The 18,158-nt window shown below is 39.4% G+C and overlaps 1 protein-coding gene across 5 annotated transcripts in view; it reads left to right on the plus strand.

Moving 5' to 3' along the window:
- The window catches only part of arhgef1 (Rho guanine nucleotide exchange factor 1), a 40,005-nt gene extending 22,605 nt beyond the window's left edge, over nucleotides 1-17,400 (plus strand). For 2 of the 5 annotated variants that reach the window (XM_006808176.3, XM_087848285.1), the window contains exons 7-30: nucleotides 1,088-1,228; nucleotides 3,015-3,044; nucleotides 3,854-3,962; nucleotides 4,158-4,227; nucleotides 4,360-4,392; nucleotides 4,973-5,158; nucleotides 5,602-5,737; nucleotides 8,643-8,830; nucleotides 8,942-9,088; nucleotides 9,407-9,489; nucleotides 9,746-9,871; nucleotides 10,004-10,118; nucleotides 12,117-12,217; nucleotides 12,397-12,471; nucleotides 12,586-12,661; nucleotides 13,175-13,342; nucleotides 13,431-13,518; nucleotides 13,611-13,727; nucleotides 13,850-13,902; nucleotides 13,995-14,138; nucleotides 14,262-14,387; nucleotides 15,030-15,211; nucleotides 15,651-15,755; nucleotides 16,242-17,400. In XM_006808176.3, the coding sequence (XP_006808239.2) occupies nucleotides 1,088-1,228; nucleotides 3,015-3,044; nucleotides 3,854-3,962; nucleotides 4,158-4,227; nucleotides 4,360-4,392; nucleotides 4,973-5,158; nucleotides 5,602-5,737; nucleotides 8,643-8,830; nucleotides 8,942-9,088; nucleotides 9,407-9,489; nucleotides 9,746-9,871; nucleotides 10,004-10,118; nucleotides 12,117-12,217; nucleotides 12,397-12,471; nucleotides 12,586-12,661; nucleotides 13,175-13,342; nucleotides 13,431-13,518; nucleotides 13,611-13,727; nucleotides 13,850-13,902; nucleotides 13,995-14,138; nucleotides 14,262-14,387; nucleotides 15,030-15,211; nucleotides 15,651-15,722 (2,566 nt within the window). In that variant the 3' untranslated portion in view covers nucleotides 15,723-15,755; nucleotides 16,242-17,400. Of the gene's footprint in view, nucleotides 1-1,087; nucleotides 1,229-2,409; nucleotides 2,911-3,014; nucleotides 3,045-3,853; nucleotides 3,963-4,157; nucleotides 4,228-4,359; nucleotides 4,393-4,972; nucleotides 5,159-5,601; nucleotides 5,738-6,808; nucleotides 6,821-7,565; nucleotides 7,731-8,642; nucleotides 8,831-8,941; nucleotides 9,089-9,406; nucleotides 9,490-9,745; nucleotides 9,872-10,003; nucleotides 10,119-12,116; nucleotides 12,218-12,396; nucleotides 12,472-12,585; nucleotides 12,662-13,174; nucleotides 13,343-13,430; nucleotides 13,519-13,610; nucleotides 13,728-13,849; nucleotides 13,903-13,994; nucleotides 14,139-14,261; nucleotides 14,388-15,029; nucleotides 15,212-15,650; nucleotides 15,756-16,241 lie in introns of those variants that run through there. The other 3 variants (XM_087848288.1, XM_087848287.1, XM_087848286.1) reach the window with 3 other exon arrangements.
- Nucleotides 17,401-18,158: the final 758 nt, after the last annotated feature.

Here is an 18,158-nt window from a genome sequence, read left to right on the forward strand (position 1 = left end):
TTCTCAGTCCTAGATTTATGTGTACCTTTTTAATGAATTAGAAAAACATAATGTACTTTGCAAAAGTCTTGAACCACAAAAGTCTTGAACCACCCCTCATTTTTTATGTGCAAGCTTAAATTGAAATACGGAATATAAGGTAAAAACACAGTTTGAACAATTCAAAGAAACTTGAAAGTAAGTATTTGGTATGACCACATTTATCCTTCAACACTGCGTAAACTTCTTTAGGCGACTTTCTTGTCATTTCTTTAAGTACTCTTCAGGAATGGTCCAAAGCTCTTCTTTGGATGCTATCTGCCTTTTGTTCACTTTTTCACCAAGATGAACTCACACTGCTTCAATGTTGTTGAGGCCTGACCTCTGGAGAGACCAGTCCATGACTGGTTCTATTGTATGTTTTTCTATCTGGGTGTGCTTTTACTGCACAGGTGTCGAACTCCAGGCCTCGAGGGCCGGTGTCCTGCAGGTTTTAGATGTGTCCTTGAACCAACACAGTTGATTGTAATGGCTAAATTACCTCCTCAACATGTCTTGAAGTTCTCCAGAGGCTGGTAAAGAGCTAATCATTTGATTCAGGTGTGTTGACCCAGGGTGAGATCTAAAACCTGCAGGACACCGGCCCTCGAGGCCTGGAGTCCGACACCCCTGTTTTACCGCTTTAGCAGTGTGTTTGGGGATCACTGCGATGCTGACAAATGATGCTACTGCTACTCATACACTTACCAGTCTGTATTACATGGTGGATCATCTTTTAAATCACGTCTTAAAACTTATTTTTTTACTTTGGCTTTTGATTCTGTCTAGTTGGCTGGTCTAGCTTGTTGTGTTGTTTCCTATTGTTTGTTGTCCTCTTTTATTGTTTGTTTTAACTGTCTCATGCTTTTACTGACTGTGAAGCACTATGGTCAACACTGTTGTTTTAATATGTGCTATATAAATAAATTTTGATTTGATTTGATCAAAAGCTGACTGTGCTTTTCTGTTACTTTTTGCACAACACTGTCTTCATTTTATCCTTTTAGTGTTAAAAGTTTGAGATGTTTTTGCTAAACTTGCTTCTCTGCTCTTGCTCTGTGTTGCCTAGGCAAAAGAGGATGATGGGTATGACCCTCAATGAGACTGAGCTAAATGACGTGGACAGCCACTATCCCACCGACCGTGTCCCAATGGAGATGAAGGAGAAGTCTGTTGCTGAGAACCTCCTAGAGAAGATGTCTGAGACACAGTGAGTTTTACTCCACTTTTCAACAAATATTTCAGGTATCCAGCCTCCACAAAGTGAAGTTCAAGTCATTTTCTGCATAGAGATTCTGCTGGATGTGCTTAAAATGCCAACGATTACTAATAATGGGTAACCACTTTACATATTACAATAATTTTTGTTAGATGTTCTTGGGAGCTATTTTCTCCGCTATTACTTTCTGCTGTGCACATGAAGATGACTGATCTGTTGGCTAAAGCTGGTAGTTTTGTATTAATCTTCCCTTATCTTGCTTCTAAACTTCCTTTAAAACTATAAAGGAAAGCGTTATCATTAGTCGTGCACAAATCCATTTCCAAACAGAGTGTATAAAGCAGGTAATTGATGAAATTAAGCTGACAAGGGACCTGTGATTGAAACACAACAAAACAGAGCTAGAAAGACATGAGGAAGCGGAGAAGAAAAATGGAGTCAGTAGTGCCACGCTGGCAGGAAGGCTCTCCCCTGGCATTTTGCCAACTGAAGGAGGGCTGGTAGTGGTAGTGCGAGGTGGAGGGGGTAAGACAGCAGAAGAGACAAAGGAAAAGAAAGGGCCAGAGGGTTATCGATGCTGGATAGCTCCTGCCCCGAACACAGTTAGAGAAAGAAAGTAAGAGATCTAGGAGAAGTTAATCTATCCTTGACCCCGTGGCAAACCACAATGTGTTATCCTCTACAAGAAATGAGTCAGACAGAGAGGGAGAGGAGGCCAGGGAAAGGGGCAGAAGACTGTCTAACTTCATCTTGTCAAAGAGAGAAAAAAAAGATCAGCAGAAATGAAAAGAGGTGCACTGTGCACAAGCAGCACTCATCCTGTGAATATAACCACGGTGAGAGTGGAGGAGACACAAAAAGCCTGCAAAGGAGTCTCTATCAAAGATGTGATAATTCAGTTTTGACTCACTCAATTACTATCACACAGTTGGATCTTTATCTCCAGTGCACAAACGATTCATTCAGCCTCACTCCATTCAGTCCTGCTCGCTATTCCTCTCCGGCACTCCCGCACTCAGTCACCCCTCTGCACTCACACGCGCACACCTCCCTCCATTCTTGACCACAACACAGTGACCTCACCCCATCTGTTTCTTATTGGTCTCTTTGGTGAAGCGAACACGGCAACCAGTCGATGTGATTGGATTATGCAAGGAAATCCCGGGGAAACCCCTCCCATCCTTTATGTTCATCTCAAAACATCAGTATCCAATTTCCACAGTCTTGCCTGCATGTTGCATCAGACAAAAACATGGTTAAATAGACATTTCCGCTGCGCTGGAGCACTTCTGATTTTGCTTTGCAGGCGGCTGACTGAAGAGACAAACCAGGGCAGAGAATTTTTGATACTGAGGACAGCAGTTTGGTTTTTCTTTTGCAAATCGCCAAGTGTGCAGATTGAGTTTTAAAATTTCTGGAACAGGCAGAAGAGTAGCTTTTGAAGCATCTTTTGCACTTTTAATCTTTTTTTTGTTTTAGATTTTTAGTTTTTCTTTCCTTTTTTGGTGGATTCTTAGAATATGATCAAAAGCTGCAGCTCTGACCCCAACAGCATAACAATCAGTTTTGAGTTGTATCAAGAAAAGCTTAATCACTTCAGATTCCACAGGCCTAAAACAGAGTTCATAGTTAGTCGAGCAAGAGAAAGAAAAAATGTTACTTAAAAGGAAGAGGTGAGTTAGATGCAGCATCAGAACTACTTTTGCTGTTTGTTTCTTTGTTTTGTTTTTTCTGTCTACAATAGTGACATCGCTGACACTTGTCTCTGTTCTTTCAGATCAACAGGTGCCTTTGATGAGGATAAATGGTGAGTCAATGGTGTTGTTGTGTATATATATATTTTTTTTCTTCTTTGTGTAGCAGCTTTGACCTCTGCAAGCCTGGGTGTGGTCCGGCCAAAAATTTGACATACTGTTTCAAAATGTATGTTGCTGTAGAAGTATGTTAGAAAATCCAATCCAAAAATATATATTTTTTCTGTATTGTCACTGCACTCGTTTTTATTCTATTTGCATTAAATTTTTCTTTTAATGTCCTTATTAGACAATATATTCTCTTAGTGCATATATTTGACTAACCTTGTCATGCATGCCTTAGTGTCTTTAGGCTACTCTCTGAGGACTCCTCGTCCTCTTCAGTTCAAATTCTTTATTGTACGCCTTGTACTCAGGCGGCAGACTCTGAGAAACTGTGCAGTGTCTGGTAATGTGATGCACTTTTGTTCTATGCACATCCCCAGTGTCTCCTCCCTTTCCTAGCTCCTTTAATATCTCCTCAGCTCTTTGTGTGTCTTTTTTTTCCCCTTCCCACTCCCCCCTCCTCTGGACATCTGCAATTCTCCAACTCCCTCTTTCCTTCTAGTCTTTCATGAAGTTCGTCTTTTTTTTTCTTTTTTCTTTTTTCTTTTTCTTTTTAAACCAAGTGTCTCAACTGTATTACTTGGAGATAGAATAAGCACACTGGTATTTTTGCTGCCATTAATGTGAGGACACATGCGTCTGTAGGGACTTTTAATATAATATATATATATAGATATATATTCTGGGAATTTAAGCAAGTTAATTTGTTTAAAAACTATATACTATTATTAACACAAGTTTCTTGTTTCTCCACTAGCCAAACCATCTTTAATGCTGTGGTCTTGTACATGAAACACCTCGGGGTTAAAAACAGGGCAGCTGACAGTAAGAAGTCCAAAGGAGGTTTCTTCAGTAGAAAGACTAAGGTAAGGTAAACTGACAGCATCGGTATCCTATTAGAAAGCTAAATAAATGCATCAACAATCAGAACAGTGCAGGGCAATTATTGGCCTGCAGTGTTCTTCTTAAACCGTTTTGTAGTTGAATTTGTATTTTTTCAGCCTTTTGATCTGATTTTAATTTTACCTTATTTTTTAATTTCCTACCTGGTGATATTGCAGCCCAAGATTAAGGATGATATCCCAAAGGCCAAAATCTCAAGAGTGTTTCCTGTTTTACCAAACTGGATGGGTGTGTATCATTTTTTTTCCTGTCTTATAATTAATATACTAAACTATATAATATACTGACTTTTAAAATTTGCTAAGTGATGTTGATGAATAATGTGGATATGAAAATATTTTGTCCTACCCTTCTTTCCAGTTACAGTTGAGTCCAAAATTAAAGTGGATGAAGGTAGTCACTGTTCAGAATCCTCCCCTTCTGCTTTTTAACTTGTAGATTGAGAATGGTACTAATTAACCCGCAAGCATGTGTGCATGTCCTGAATCAGTACAGGAAAGCATGTGGGTGGAGCATTGTTTAATTGATGTTGTGCATTGGAGTGGTTCTTTACAAATATTATACTAGCACTGAGTCTTTAAACACTGAAAATGTCATAAGTTTTCATAAATATTTCCTAATCTAAATGGGTGTTCCTCAACTCCTTGTTGGCTAAAATCACTTGTGTGGCCCCCTAACCCATACCCATCCAAATCTCGTAGTTGATGACTTCGCACTTTAACTCAGGATTCCCCGTTTGTTTTGTGTCTTGCAGAGACTTGCATTAATCTAAAAAACATTGTTGATATACTTTTTGTTTCAAACCAGTCCTTTTGTTAGCTGCAGAAGTCCTGTCTGTCTGACTTACAAAATCTGCTGTGTGCTGTTTTTTGTTTGTTTGTTTGTTTGTTTGTTTGTTGTTAAGTGAATGAGGTTCTTTGTGGTCATGGTTTTTTGTTTGTTTGGGTTTTTTTTTCTTCGTCCTCTCAAGCAGACAGGGATAGAGGGTCAGTCGATCGCAAAGGTCCTGGCGCTAAAACCACCCCGAATGACTCTGGAGTTCCCACTATATCGTTGAACAAGAAGCAGAGTCTAATCCCTCCTGTACAACCTGCGGTAGATGTTGATTCCCCAAGCAACAACGCCACCAGCACGACTACCATAGAGTCACACAGTGATGGTAAGGTTGCTCATTGATACTGATGAATGAGATACACCACAGTTGTTTTGGTGTCCCTGTGTCCCTGTGTTTAGTATTTTATTGCACTGCCGCTGTCATGGTGTCATGACATGCTTTTTCAGGAGATTATTTGAAATGATGGTGAAACTTTTATCTGGCCAGAAATAGTTTTCAGTTTAAAACTCTTTTCTAAAATGAAAACATGTTGTGATTTGGGCTAAATTCTAACATTCTCCTAAAAGTCACACCCTGACAGTACTAATGTACACAAGATATAACACACAGGCATTTTATGGGCACATTGTATCACTATTATATTATACCAGCCTTCAGAGTGATTTGATGTGTTCTTGTAAAATGATTTCCATTATTTCTTTTGCTTAAAATGTAAGGTCAATTTTATTTAACAGAAAAATGCTAAATTTAATTTTCAATTCTTCTAGCTGTCCCAAGCAATCGATTAGAGCTTCCAACTCTGCAAGATGACTTGCCCTCTGGGCCTGCAGGTGGGCTGATCGAGCCCATCTCGCCCATCTCACCCAGTGACATCCCGCCTGAGGAGCCTGTGGAGAAAGAAAGGTGAGAAGGATGGAGATAGTAATAACAAGTATAGTCTAGGGAGTGAGGTAATATCTGTCGTGTAATGAGTAAGAGATTATAAGCATTTCACAGATTTAGAGATTGTAATCAGATTATAATTAGACTTTATGGGAGACGAATGACCAGGGTAAAGTGGGAGAACAAAATGTGTTTGAATTGCTGAGGCTGGGGCGAGCGTGGTAAAACTCCCCCAGCAGTCTGTCCCTGCTGTGTGCTAGCTTTTGTCATGCTGCCCATTGCTCGCTAGCTAACAGAGTCTTCAGTCTTGAGATGGACCCCAATCAGGTGAACCCAAATCCAGCCTTCTACTTCCAGCACTCTGCCTTTCCTTCCCTCATTCCCTCTCTCCTTTTTCTTTTCCATAATGGCACGTGTGCTCTTTCAAATATCTTCTGTGTTTTTTGTGTCTGCGTCCTTTGCATCTCTTGTTGATGTTTACAGCAGAGCTTTATTGCAGGTTTTGTGGCATATAGACATCAGCTGTGCAATTCTATCTTTTTTTTTTCTTTTTTGGGGGGGATTGAGGTACATGTTGGCAATAAAAAGGCATATTTATCCATACTTGCATATTTGTGATCATAATAGTGCTATTGCATCAATATTGACTCTTTCTAAGTCACAGCCATTAGCCTTGTTAAGCCAAAGTAAAAGCTTTATAAGTATTTGAATATTGGCAAGTTGTTCTACTGCCAGGCTTGAGACAAAAATTTACACTATGTAATTACATTAATAGTCAAACATAGACACTACATTTAGTTCAGCGTTTTTAGTTCATTAGAGCTTTTTATTTTGTGTGCTTTTCAAGGTGTCTCCGTCTGTTGCCATGGTCAGGGCCCGTCCTTTGTCCTGCTTGTCTCCACCGTATGTGGTGTTAAATGTTGTGCCAGGCGCTTTGGCATCGTTTTTGGCATGCTATTCTGACAGAGGTTTTAAAATTAGTTTAGGATAGTATGGAGGGATGTGCTTTTTGAACGTTATGGTTGTCACTGTGGCTTACAATAGTTGTGTAAAGGCGAGTGTGTAACAATGTGGTGTCCCGTGTTTTTGCAGACGGAAGACAAGGTGGGTGTCAGCGCCTTGACAGAGTCATGGACATGCTTCAGGCCTTATACTGATCGCATCACACAAACACAGAACACAACACTCACATGCACATGCTCATATTGAGCTTCACAGTGCTTTGCAGATACGTAACATAAACATGGTGAAACATTTTTAACCTGCTTGTGAAAGAATTAGCTGATTGTTGAGATTAGCTGGATTTTTTGTTGTTGCTGTTATGCATGTTGTGTGAAACTGGAGAACTGCTGAGATAGCTTAAAGTTGCAAAACTGAAAACTTGTACAGTATAGTCCACAAAGTACAAGCAATGCCTGGCTAGTTTAACATACCTTTTGTAGATTGGCAGTTTAATGCAGTGTATGAAATACTTTTACTATCTAAACATATGCATGTCATATCATGCATATTTGCTTGTTATCCATTTTCTTTTTCTCTACCTTTTGCTGATGTGATTTATATTTTTGTGTAAATTCTCTATTGATTTATCTCATCCTCTTTATCATCCTAATTACCTATCTTCATATGTACATCTGCTACGTACATCTACGTACATCTGCTGTCTTTTCCTTCTACTATGTTTTCTGTTTTTTCTTTTTATTCTCTGGCCTCACTTTTCCTCTTAAAATCCACACATTTTCCTCTTTTCTTCCTGCTGCTTTCTTTTGTTTCCACCTGTCATTTCTCTTTATTCTGTCTCAAACTGACTCCTTCCTCCCACATCCTTTCCCAACTTCAACCCCTTCAGTAGGAAAGTGGCACGCAGTGAAAGTGCCCGAGTGGACCGACAGTCATCTCGACGGCGTGGCTCTTCTCGGGCCAAACAGTCTCGCTCCCGTAGCGATGTGGACCTGCAGCCACCCTCTTCCACGACAACAACACCTGCCCCGCTCACCCCCCAACACCTCCATCCGTAAGATGGGCAAACCTTCTCTTAATGCCTCTCTTCCTCGTGAGGTGCACAGCAGGGACAGACAGGATGTCAAGTTGAAGTAGGAACAGTGCTGCAGTCCTGAAATAATCAGGAAGCACTTTAAAAATAAAAAATCATTTTGAAGGCTTAAAGCCACCTGGCTCACCACTGTAAAGATCACTTAGGAGGCATATCTGTTAAATATTCATGGAAAAGAGTGCTAATTGTGTGGATGAGTGGAAATTATTTTAAAAGGCATATTTCTGTTTTCTCCTGTTGAAATTGATCACTCTGGCACTGTTACTGACTAACAGTTGCCTGACAGATAGGCTGCTTTCTAATAGTTGACCTGTGCTGTGAGCATCGGGGAGTGAAGTTAAACAGCACTCTCATTTACAATGATAACGAGGTTCTTTAGGGGAACGAAGTCGGTCAATATTGACCATTTGCTAAACATTAAGTGCCCTTTTATTAGCTTAACTTACTTGCTGTTTTCGAATGTAAAGAATTTTGCAGTTTCTTCTTTGATTATATTTTTATACAGTAATAGGAAATGATGCGTTTTTCAAAGTTTAGATTTAATCTCAATTATTCTTGAATCACTTTAAAGCCAAAAAAATCTCGGTTTTATCTGAGCCATTGCCTGTTTTTTATTGGTAAATTATCACACGCTACTGAAATCGTGTTATTCTCAGTGAACATTTACTACCTAGATTATCTAATGTTAACATGTCCCTCATATGCATTTAGAAAGACCAGCTGTTTCACATCTACTTTTGTTCCACAGCCAACAGCCTCCAGCTGTGCTGCCAGAAAGAGAGTCACATAATTTGATAACTGACTGGTCGCATTTCATGTAAGTTGTAGTTCTTGTTCTGAAGTAATCCCTCTCGCCCCACATTCATTCCTCAGCCCAGAAGGACTAAGTTTTGCTCCAGAGCCTGGCCACTCCCCCACCAGCCCTTTCCCGCAGGTGGAGGAGGTGGATCCACGGCTGCAGGAGTTTGAGTCTGATCCACCCAACTGGAGGGAGCTGGCCTCTCCTGAGGCTCTGTCCAGACTGACCAAGAAGGAGACCAAAATGCAGGAAGTCATCAATGGTAATTAGAGAGAGACAAACAGTTGATGAGACGATAGCGGAGTTTGTTGTATAGACTATATTTAAATTTCCTATTAATCACTCATACTTTTACTACTGTCTTTCCTCTCAGAGTTGTTTACAACAGAGCACGCACATGTGCGAATGCTGAGTGTCCTTCAGGTGATCTTTGTCAGACCATTGGAGAGAGAGGAGCTTCTGACCTCAACTGAGCTGGCCGCCGTCTTCCCCAACCTTGATGAGATCACTGAAATGCACAGTAAGAGCTGCTGCAAAGAAGCATTTGTAAACACAGCCAGACAGCTGAATATAGCACCCTTCCTTCAATGAATATGCCATTATGCAAATAACAGTCTTCCTTACTCATTAGTAAAATCACTAACTGCATGTACTACCTGCAATTGAGGGCACTGTCGTTAAAAAAGCACAATGCTAAATTTGTTCTGGCCAATAGTACCAAGTGTAGATACAAGACGAATGCATAGTGCTGCCTGAATTGCCAACACAGTGTTAGGAAAGAGAATATGCTCAGTATCTACTTATAAGTCAGTTGTCTTTTTCTAACTTTCAATTTCAGGTAACTTCTATGAGAGCCTTAAGAAACAGCGTTTGGATAACAACTTCATAGTTAAATCCATCAGCACCACAGTGCTCAACAGAGTGAGTCGTCACAGTCTTTCACTTCATTTCATCATACAATATTTCTCTTTTTTCTCTGTGCATATTGTACAAAGTCAGTATGTGCCAACAAGTTCATTTTACACAATATTACTGTAAAAGTGCAACAAGGATTTTGGCCTTTTCTGCACTTCTTGAGTTTGACTCACTTCATTATTATTATTATTTTTTTTTTTTTTTTCAACTAGCCACAACACAATCTTTAATTGTAATGTTTGTGTGTGCACGTGTGTTTCAGTTTGGTGGTACAGAGGGGGAGTGGTTCCAGAAACTGACAGCAAGGTTCTGCAGCCACCAGTCATGGGCCCTGGACCAGATCAAGACCAGGCAGAAGCGAGATCCACGCTTCAACATTTTTATACAGGTACCACATACACATAAACATATCCCCCAAGATTTAACAGAGACATACATGGACGCACTTTGCAGATGCAAAGTAATGCAAAATGTGACAAAGGTGTTCTAGTCTGACTCTGTGTGTGTGTGTTGATCTCAGGAGGCGGAGAGTAAGCCCCAGTGCCGTAGGCTGCAGCTCAAGGACATCATTCCCATAGAGATGCAGAGGCTGACCAAGTACCCACTGCTGCTGGAGAATATTGCAAAGAACACAGGTGTGTATCTGTATGTGTCCCTGGCCTGTTTGTTGCTCACTTTCATGTGTCAGTATATGTGCATCGATATTGTAAAACTTTTTGCATTCTTACTTTCTTTACATTCTTACTTTTTACATTTATTCTTTCCTGATGTATAAGATAGTCAAATACATTTTTATTACACTGTGTATCATCATATTACTCAGCTATATAATGCTGTATATCTGGGTTTGAAAATGTAATCGGAAGTACCACCATCACCAGTGATTTGTGGTGTGATACATGAATGTGCACATGCATCATCCATAAGAAAATGCTCAGAATCTCTTTCTCTCTCACTTGCTTTATATAATGCTCTGTTTGTAACATAACAGGCCAAGGAAGAGAATGGTGAAGGAAGGTGGTTTAAATGACTTTGAATCTGGCATGATTTCTGGTGCCAGATGAGGTTGTCTGAGCATTTCAGAAACTGCTGCTCTACTGTGATTTTCCTGCCCAGCCATCTCTTGGGTTTACAGAATGGTCCAAAAAAGAGAGAAATATGCATTTAGTGGTTGTTCTCTAGGCAAAAATGCCTGGTTGACGCCAGATAGGGCTGTTCGATATAACAATATATATCGGATGATGATATAAAAACGTCTATCGTTTCATTTTACGCTATTGTTTGTTTCGTGGTGTCGCAAAATAAACTGTTTACGGCAATATTTTTTCATCGTTTTGATGGTCACTGTAGTGGCTATATTAATTTCTTAAAGTTCTCTCTTTTTCTTATATTTTATATAACCACACTACAGACAGACAAGCGCCTGTTTTTATGCATTGTGGTTAGCAACAACAACGGTAAAACCATCGCGTGTCCGCTTGTTTATGTTCCACATAAACCTTTTAAAATAAAGCTCAAGATCCTGTTGAGACTTTTCAAAATAAACTGAATTACGTGAAAGAGCAGATTATTTACAGATGAGAAATAAAAAAGAGCTGCCAGGTGCTAAAAAATAAACCTTAGACTCAAACGTTAGAACAGGCTTTTCCCCGCAGCACGCCGTGTAATAAATACTCACAAAGGAAACGGCGGCCTTTACAACTTATGTCTAAAAATGTATAGTTTCATGCATCGGTTAAAACACTCGACTCCAGCTACATGACGCGCAGCTGGAAACACTTCCCACAAGTCGAGCTGCCCGAGATTCACAGAATTTACAGAAAATGTTACATTTTTGTGATTTATATCGTTATCGGGACAATAGAATTCTTATATCGGGATATGACATTTTGGTCATATCGCACAGTCCTAACGCCAGAGGTCATTGGAGAATGGCCAGACTGCTGCAAGCTGATAGAAAAGTAAAAGTAGCCAAAATAACCATTTTACGATCAAGATATGCAAAAGAGCATCTCTGAATGCACAACTCAAGAGTATTTACAGCAACTTGTTAAATCTGTGACACAGAGAATTAAAAATGCATAGAACGGCGATGTTCTTTAAGGGACATTAAAGTAAAATAAACATATCTTGAGAATTTACAGCCTAAAGAGATTTCAGCAGGATTCCTGTCTTTCTTCGTTTGAAGGATCAGCACAGAGTTCTATTGCAGTAAATCTTTTATATTCTTCAATGCCTCCATCAAAACAACTTGTCTTCTTCACTGAAATAGGCAGCACCCTGATTGGGTGTCCCCAAGAGTATCGTAGAGTATCCCCAAAAGCTAAGGAAGAAAGCCAGAGTTAACAAAGAAAGTTACTAATTGCCCTTATGATAGCTGTCATCTCTTGCTTCAAAGTATATCCCCCTTCTGCAGGGGTTGATGTATGAGCCATAACACAACACTTCTTGAGTACTTTGACTCTGTGACCAGAAAGTTGGTACCACAAGCCAATGGAAAGTTTTGGTGTTTGTTTTTTTTGTTTTGTTTTTTTCCCTAGAGAGTGTTTTGTTACACTCTTGATTTATGGCTTTTGTCTGGGCTTTGCTGTTAAAGACATATTTTTCTCATCTCTGTATTTCTTTCACTGCAGAGGACCTAACGGAGAAGGCAGCAATTGAGAAGAGTGCAGAGTGTTGCAGAAAGATCCTCAACCACGTCAACGAGGAAGTCAAAGTGATGGAAAACCTGTTGGTAAGAAATGCTCAATTCACCACTCAGCCAACAGCTGTGTGATAACTTGGCACCAATTGAAGTTTTGTAAATGAATTTTGAGACTTCTTTAGCTCACTGCTTATAAGAGTACATCTTTTTCTGTGCTATCTTATCAAACAGACCACAGTCTGACTCCTTATCATTCTCTCTGTTCCCAGACTCTGAGGGAATACCAGCGCAAATTAGACACATCAGGACTAAAACCCAGTAATGAGCTCTATAGTGAATATAGGGTGGGTTTCTTTCAACTAAACTTGTCTTTACACACAGTGTTGCAATATTCCTTTTTTTTTCCTCCAAGATTTTGTTGAAACATATTCATGTTATTCTCCTCCTGTCTGTACTAGAACATTGACTTGACTCAGAAGAAGATGCTTTATGAAGGCCCACTGATATGGAAAGTCACCAAAGAAAAGGCTGTTGGTAAATATGTGCTATATTACAGGCCTCTCTTTCACAGCAACAAGGTCAAACATTTCAATATATTGCAAAGTCATTTTTGAATTGAATTTTCAATAAATGCCTTAACATTGTGGGGAGCTCCACATGTTCCCTCCCTGAATTTAGTTCCAATGGATTTGTCTCTTTGTGGTTGTTAGGCAAATGTTCAAACCACTATGCTTTAGAAACACTTAATATATATCATTTATTTAATACTTTTCACACTTAAATTAAAAAAGATTTTTAAAAAGAAGAAAAGATTTTGTAGAACGTCATACAGATTTTATGTCTTTCACTTCTCTTTTATGAACATCAAAATCGGCAAAAAAAACAAAGAAACAGACTGAGATAGTGATTTATTTACTTCCCCTTTAGCATTATTTCAGTTGAATTACTGAAATTTGGCAAGTTAATGAGAATCAAATAGGCAGCATAATGGTTGGCCTGTTGCCTCACAGCAAGAAGGTCCCACTCTTTCTGTTCCCTGTCCTTCAGAGGTGCAATGTGTGTTGCTTGCGGACTTACTGGTGCTCCTCCAGAAGCAGGATGACAAGATGGTCGTCAAATGCCACAGTAAGAGTAACATCGCTGCGCAGGACGGCAAGCTGATGCTGAGCCCAATTATTAAGCTGGACTCAGTCTTTCTCCGTGATGTGGCCACAGGTTAGCAGTGCACCACAGTACAGTAGTTTGCAAGTCACTCTAATCGTAAGATCAGTCTTTGAATTGCTGTTTTCTCCTGTTGTGTCAGATCGAAAGGCTTTCTACGTGATATTTACCTGGGAAAGCGGCGCTCAGATTTATGAACTAGTGGCTCAGTCTGTTGGAGAAATGAAAAGGTGAATGCCAAAGAGAATTGTATTCATAAATCATGTTTCCTTTTGATTTCAAAACGCAGGATAATTTTTCCCCCGTATTTCCATATTTTTAGTTGGACTCAAGTGATAAAGAAAGCAGTGGATGACCTGAAGAAGAGTGGCAGCACAACCAAGAAGTTGACGGTGGCTCCTGGAGTTGGAGTTGTAGGACCTCCCTTCAGTCCCATCAGGTAAGTGTGTGTGTGTGTTTGTGTGTGTTGGAAAAAGTGAGAGATATTCATATCTTGCCAAAGTTTATTTATCTAAAAATCTAATTACCTTGTTTTTACTTTTTTTTCCTCCTTTCTTTTAGTCTGAATCCCCCTATGAGCCCGCTTGAGAATGGAGCTTTGAAAAGCAGCAGTGGTGAGACCGTTGTGACTGCACACCTACAAATTTGCCATTGTTACACACTCATAAAGACATAAGCAAAATTTAAGACTTATCTCCGTCTGTAGATCAAGATAAGGACAACTTGAAAGATAAAAAGTCGACCGATCCCAGGCACAGGCTGATTGATTTCCTCTCTGACAAAGGGTTTGACTTGATAGGCCACACCAAAAATGATCAGGAGAAAGTGGCTAACAGTGCATTAGATGAAGGTGAATAGGGGTCTTCCTTGTACTTATATTCATGAACTATAAATGACGATCTTTTTGGCTTTACTTTCTTTCAAAGTAGCTTGCCTATCCTAATAAAACCAATGAATCTGTCTCCTCTGTTAGTCATGTCCCTGAAAAGGCTCCTGATCGGCAGCATCAGTCTATCAGAGGACTCACAACCTGATGAAGAAAATGAAGTAGGGCAATCAAAGGGCCCTGGGCAAGATGTGGAACAGCATCAGTTAACAGGTTTGGCCTGTTTTTTTGTCTTTCTTTTTTCTTTTCTTTTTTTCTTATTTTTTTAAAGGAATAGTTTCATAGCGATAGATGAAGAGAAGCTCAATACCACTCATATCTGTAAGCTAAATAGAGCCATCTTAGCTTAGTCTTGGTAGTTTTATCTGTACAACTTCCCAGAATATTTTTTTCTTAAGCAGTGACTTTCCAGAGTTGTTAACATTAGCGGATGCAGTAAGGCTAGCTGCTTCCTATCTCCTCTTGATGAATTGTTATTAAGCATTTAATGTTGAAACCTCTGGCATGTAGTTTCTTGTCCTTATTTTTCACCCTCAAAAACCCAGTGTTACCTGATTTTTTTTTGAGCTTTTAATTCCCTTCAAATTGTTATTAAATATTCTACATATTAATCAAAAGTATTAAAGTATTTCTAATATCACAATTTGATATCAGTATATCCATTTTAAAAACAGGATTGCAAATCCCCTCACGTTAAAGCAGGATTTTGTGTATGTGTGTACTATTCTATTTGATGCACTATTACAAGGAACTTACAATGTCAAAAGATTTTTGCAGTGCTAATTATTAATGGCCAGAATTTATTATTATTTAAAGACTGCTGACTCTTGACACTTTCAAACTAAATCTTCTCAGATGAAAGTCAGACCACGAACGAAGTAGCTGAGGAGACGAACCCCACGAGTACAGACAAAGAAGGTCAAAACCCAAAAGGAGACGATGAGAGCATCAGCGCGCCCCTGGTGCTGTCCCAGGAGAGGAAGGAGGAAGTGTGCAGGAGGCTACGCAGCCTGGAGGAACAACTAAAGAGACTACAGGTGAACAGAGGGGGAGATGGAGGGGAATATTGAGAGAAAACTGTAAGCAGGGAGCAGGACGTATGACAGGGGCAGATAGAAATGTCAGCTCTAACAAAAGATTGGAACTGACTAGAAAGAGACTCAGAGCTGGGCATCAAGATTTCAGTGGGGATAACTTGAGTAAGGAGTGAGCTCTGGACAAATGGGGCCAAATGGCACAAAAGAGAAACTAGAGAATAGAAAACCATTTAACTGCTGCTGTTATTGCTTTGCTGAAAATTGCCTTGTGAAATTGGACTTCTCTAAAAATGGCTATTATGTCCAGCACTTGCAATGGGATGTGTCAGAGAAGCAGCGAGGGAGACGAAGAGAGGATGCTAAGAGGAGAAGGTTGAATTGTGTGTGTGTGTTTGTGTGTTCTCAGTTCCTAAGGTTATATTGATTTTGTGTGTTACAGACTGTAGAAGAGGAACACCACAAGCTGCAGGAGGCCCTTTCCAAGTTCTCACTGGAGGGGGGCAGCTTCTAGTGACCCACCTTAATGCCTCCTGCTGGCCGTTAGGTGAGAACACTAAACTAGATAGTCATGTTAAGTATTGAATTGTCATTATGATTAATGGTATAGAGCTATTTCCACTCATGAATGGACAAGGTTAAAAGAATCAGGTTTAGCTTTTGGACAGCTTTTTTTTTTCACCCTGAAAAATATGTGCAGTGTTATAGTTAAGCTGTGTATATCTCAAGCAAAATCCATAAACAACTTGGGGCAGCTTGTACGTGGCCTGAGAGGTGAAGCCCAAGGCAAAAACAAAAACCACTTACTGCTGGTAGTTGCGACTATTGGCCGTGAGCTAATGGCAACATTTGAAGGTGACTGATGACAGCAGCTGCATTTTTATGAGCTCTTCTCAAGCTGCATTTGAATTTTTGTGACTGTAAAGTCTAAAGAATCAAAATGAGTCTACAAAAATACTAGATTAAAAAAAAACAGGATTTATATTAAAAAAAATGTTTGTTTTTTTGTTTGTTTGTTTTGTTTTCTGTGCAGGTTTGGACTGGTTCTGGTTTGGACTGAGTGACTTTCAGAGGCTTTCCTGGAAATTCCTATACCATCACGCGTCTATCACCGGACCATCGATACATTTATTTTTCTTCCCCTCTTGCGTATGTGTGTGTGGGTGTGTATGTCAGCTGTTTGCAGCCAATCAGAAGTTTTATTTTTGTTTTGGTTTTTTCCTCCTTTTACCAATTGGCCATTTAGGGACAGGCTTTGTGCACAGTGCAGTGGTTCAGTAATGGAACATGTGTATGTGTGCGTGCATGCTGGATAGAGGGCTATACAAAAAAAAAAAAAAACAATCCTAAATTGGGGTTTGAGGATGCTGTTAGTGAGAGGTGCCAAAGGAAATGAAGCAATATTTTGCTGTTAGTGAGTTGCTGCCTAAGAAAATATAGTGATTTGAGTCTGCTGTAACACACATACGCAAACCAGAAACATGCATGATGGAAAATAATTTACAATAATGCCAAATTCTAATGTACAGTAAAAGAGAGAGCCTTAAATGGCCAATATAGCATTAGGTCTATTGAAATACTACTACTGATATATAGTGTTATTTCTAGTCTATGCCAAAGTCAAACAGAGATGCACTTTTAATCAAAACAAGATGAACGCACACAGTTATTGCTAAATTTGTTACTTTTAGCTCTGTATTCTGTATGGTTATTAAGGCACCCCTCATTATTGAAACGATGCATGCAAGAAAGTGTGTGTGTATGTGCGTTACAAATTTTTTAATTAAGGATATATTTCTTTGGATGATTCTTACTGTAATTAGGTCACATAAAAATCATTTATAAATAGTGGCAGTATAAGTAATCTTGCTGTTAATAGTGGAGATTTGTTTGTATGTACCGCTTTTATTTATTCCCTTGAGTCCTTGTGTGTCAGTGAGCTTCTTCACCTGAGTGAAGCTGATACAATGCCAGGCCAGAAACAAAAAGCGATGTGCAACTGTCGGACAAAAGCGAAGCTGGCGTGTGTGAAGCAGATCAGAGTGGAATAGAAAAGTGAAAGAACTGGGAACTGGTTTCAAGGTGGTTGCTTCTTAGAAACCTTTAATTTGATGGTCACGAGAGAGTAGAAAGTAGGAGGTTGGGATTTGTGCCCCTATATTAAAAAACAAAAAAATACAGAAAAAAAAAAATATATGAAATATATAGAGCGCTCAGTATTACTACGCTCATATCATTTCAGAAGTTTCAACTTACCTTTAGAGAGGGTTCCCAAATGCTCTTTCAAAACACTTTAGTTGGGGTTATACTTTTCAGGCGTATTATGAGATCAGATTGATTTAGTATATTGAAAATTTGAGCTAAGGTGATATTTTATTGAGCATTGACTATGGTAATATAATTTCTGATCTGTGGCGTAACTGGGGCTGTGCACACAGGACCAAAGAAGTAACAGCAAACCGCTAGATCCTCATTTGTACAACAGCTTTATTAGTGATGTGCATCATCTGTGTAGTAGTGTGTCACAAAATGTTGATGATGATGTTGGGAATGGTGGCTCAGTAATGCAGTCTGGAATCAGCAGCCGCTTTTCTTCACCCCAAACATGAAGGGATTTTAAAAGGACATTGAATAATAAAAACACTTCTTTTTCTTTTTTTTTTAAGTTAATGTAAAGAAAATAACAAGATGAAAAACGTTAGATTATTTGGGATTAGTCATAAGACATGAACAATCTATAGGACTGGGAAGTTTAAAATTGAATGAAAAGGTTGCGCTATAGAGGATTAAGAGACGCACCGAACACGCCCCTGGTACTAAGCTGAACATATGGGGCTGATACTGACACAGCAGCAATACTGTAGCCAGATGAGGACACAAAGGAAATGCTGAAGGTCTGGAGGAAGGAAAACTGTAGACTCATTCATACAGAAGCACGTCAGGAGGCTCC

The sequence above is a fragment of the Neolamprologus brichardi genome, chromosome 11 (assembly GCF_056152115.1).
Source record: "Neolamprologus brichardi isolate AB-2024 chromosome 11, ASM5615211v1, whole genome shotgun sequence".
NCBI lineage: Eukaryota > Metazoa > Chordata > Actinopteri > Cichliformes > Cichlidae > Neolamprologus > Neolamprologus brichardi.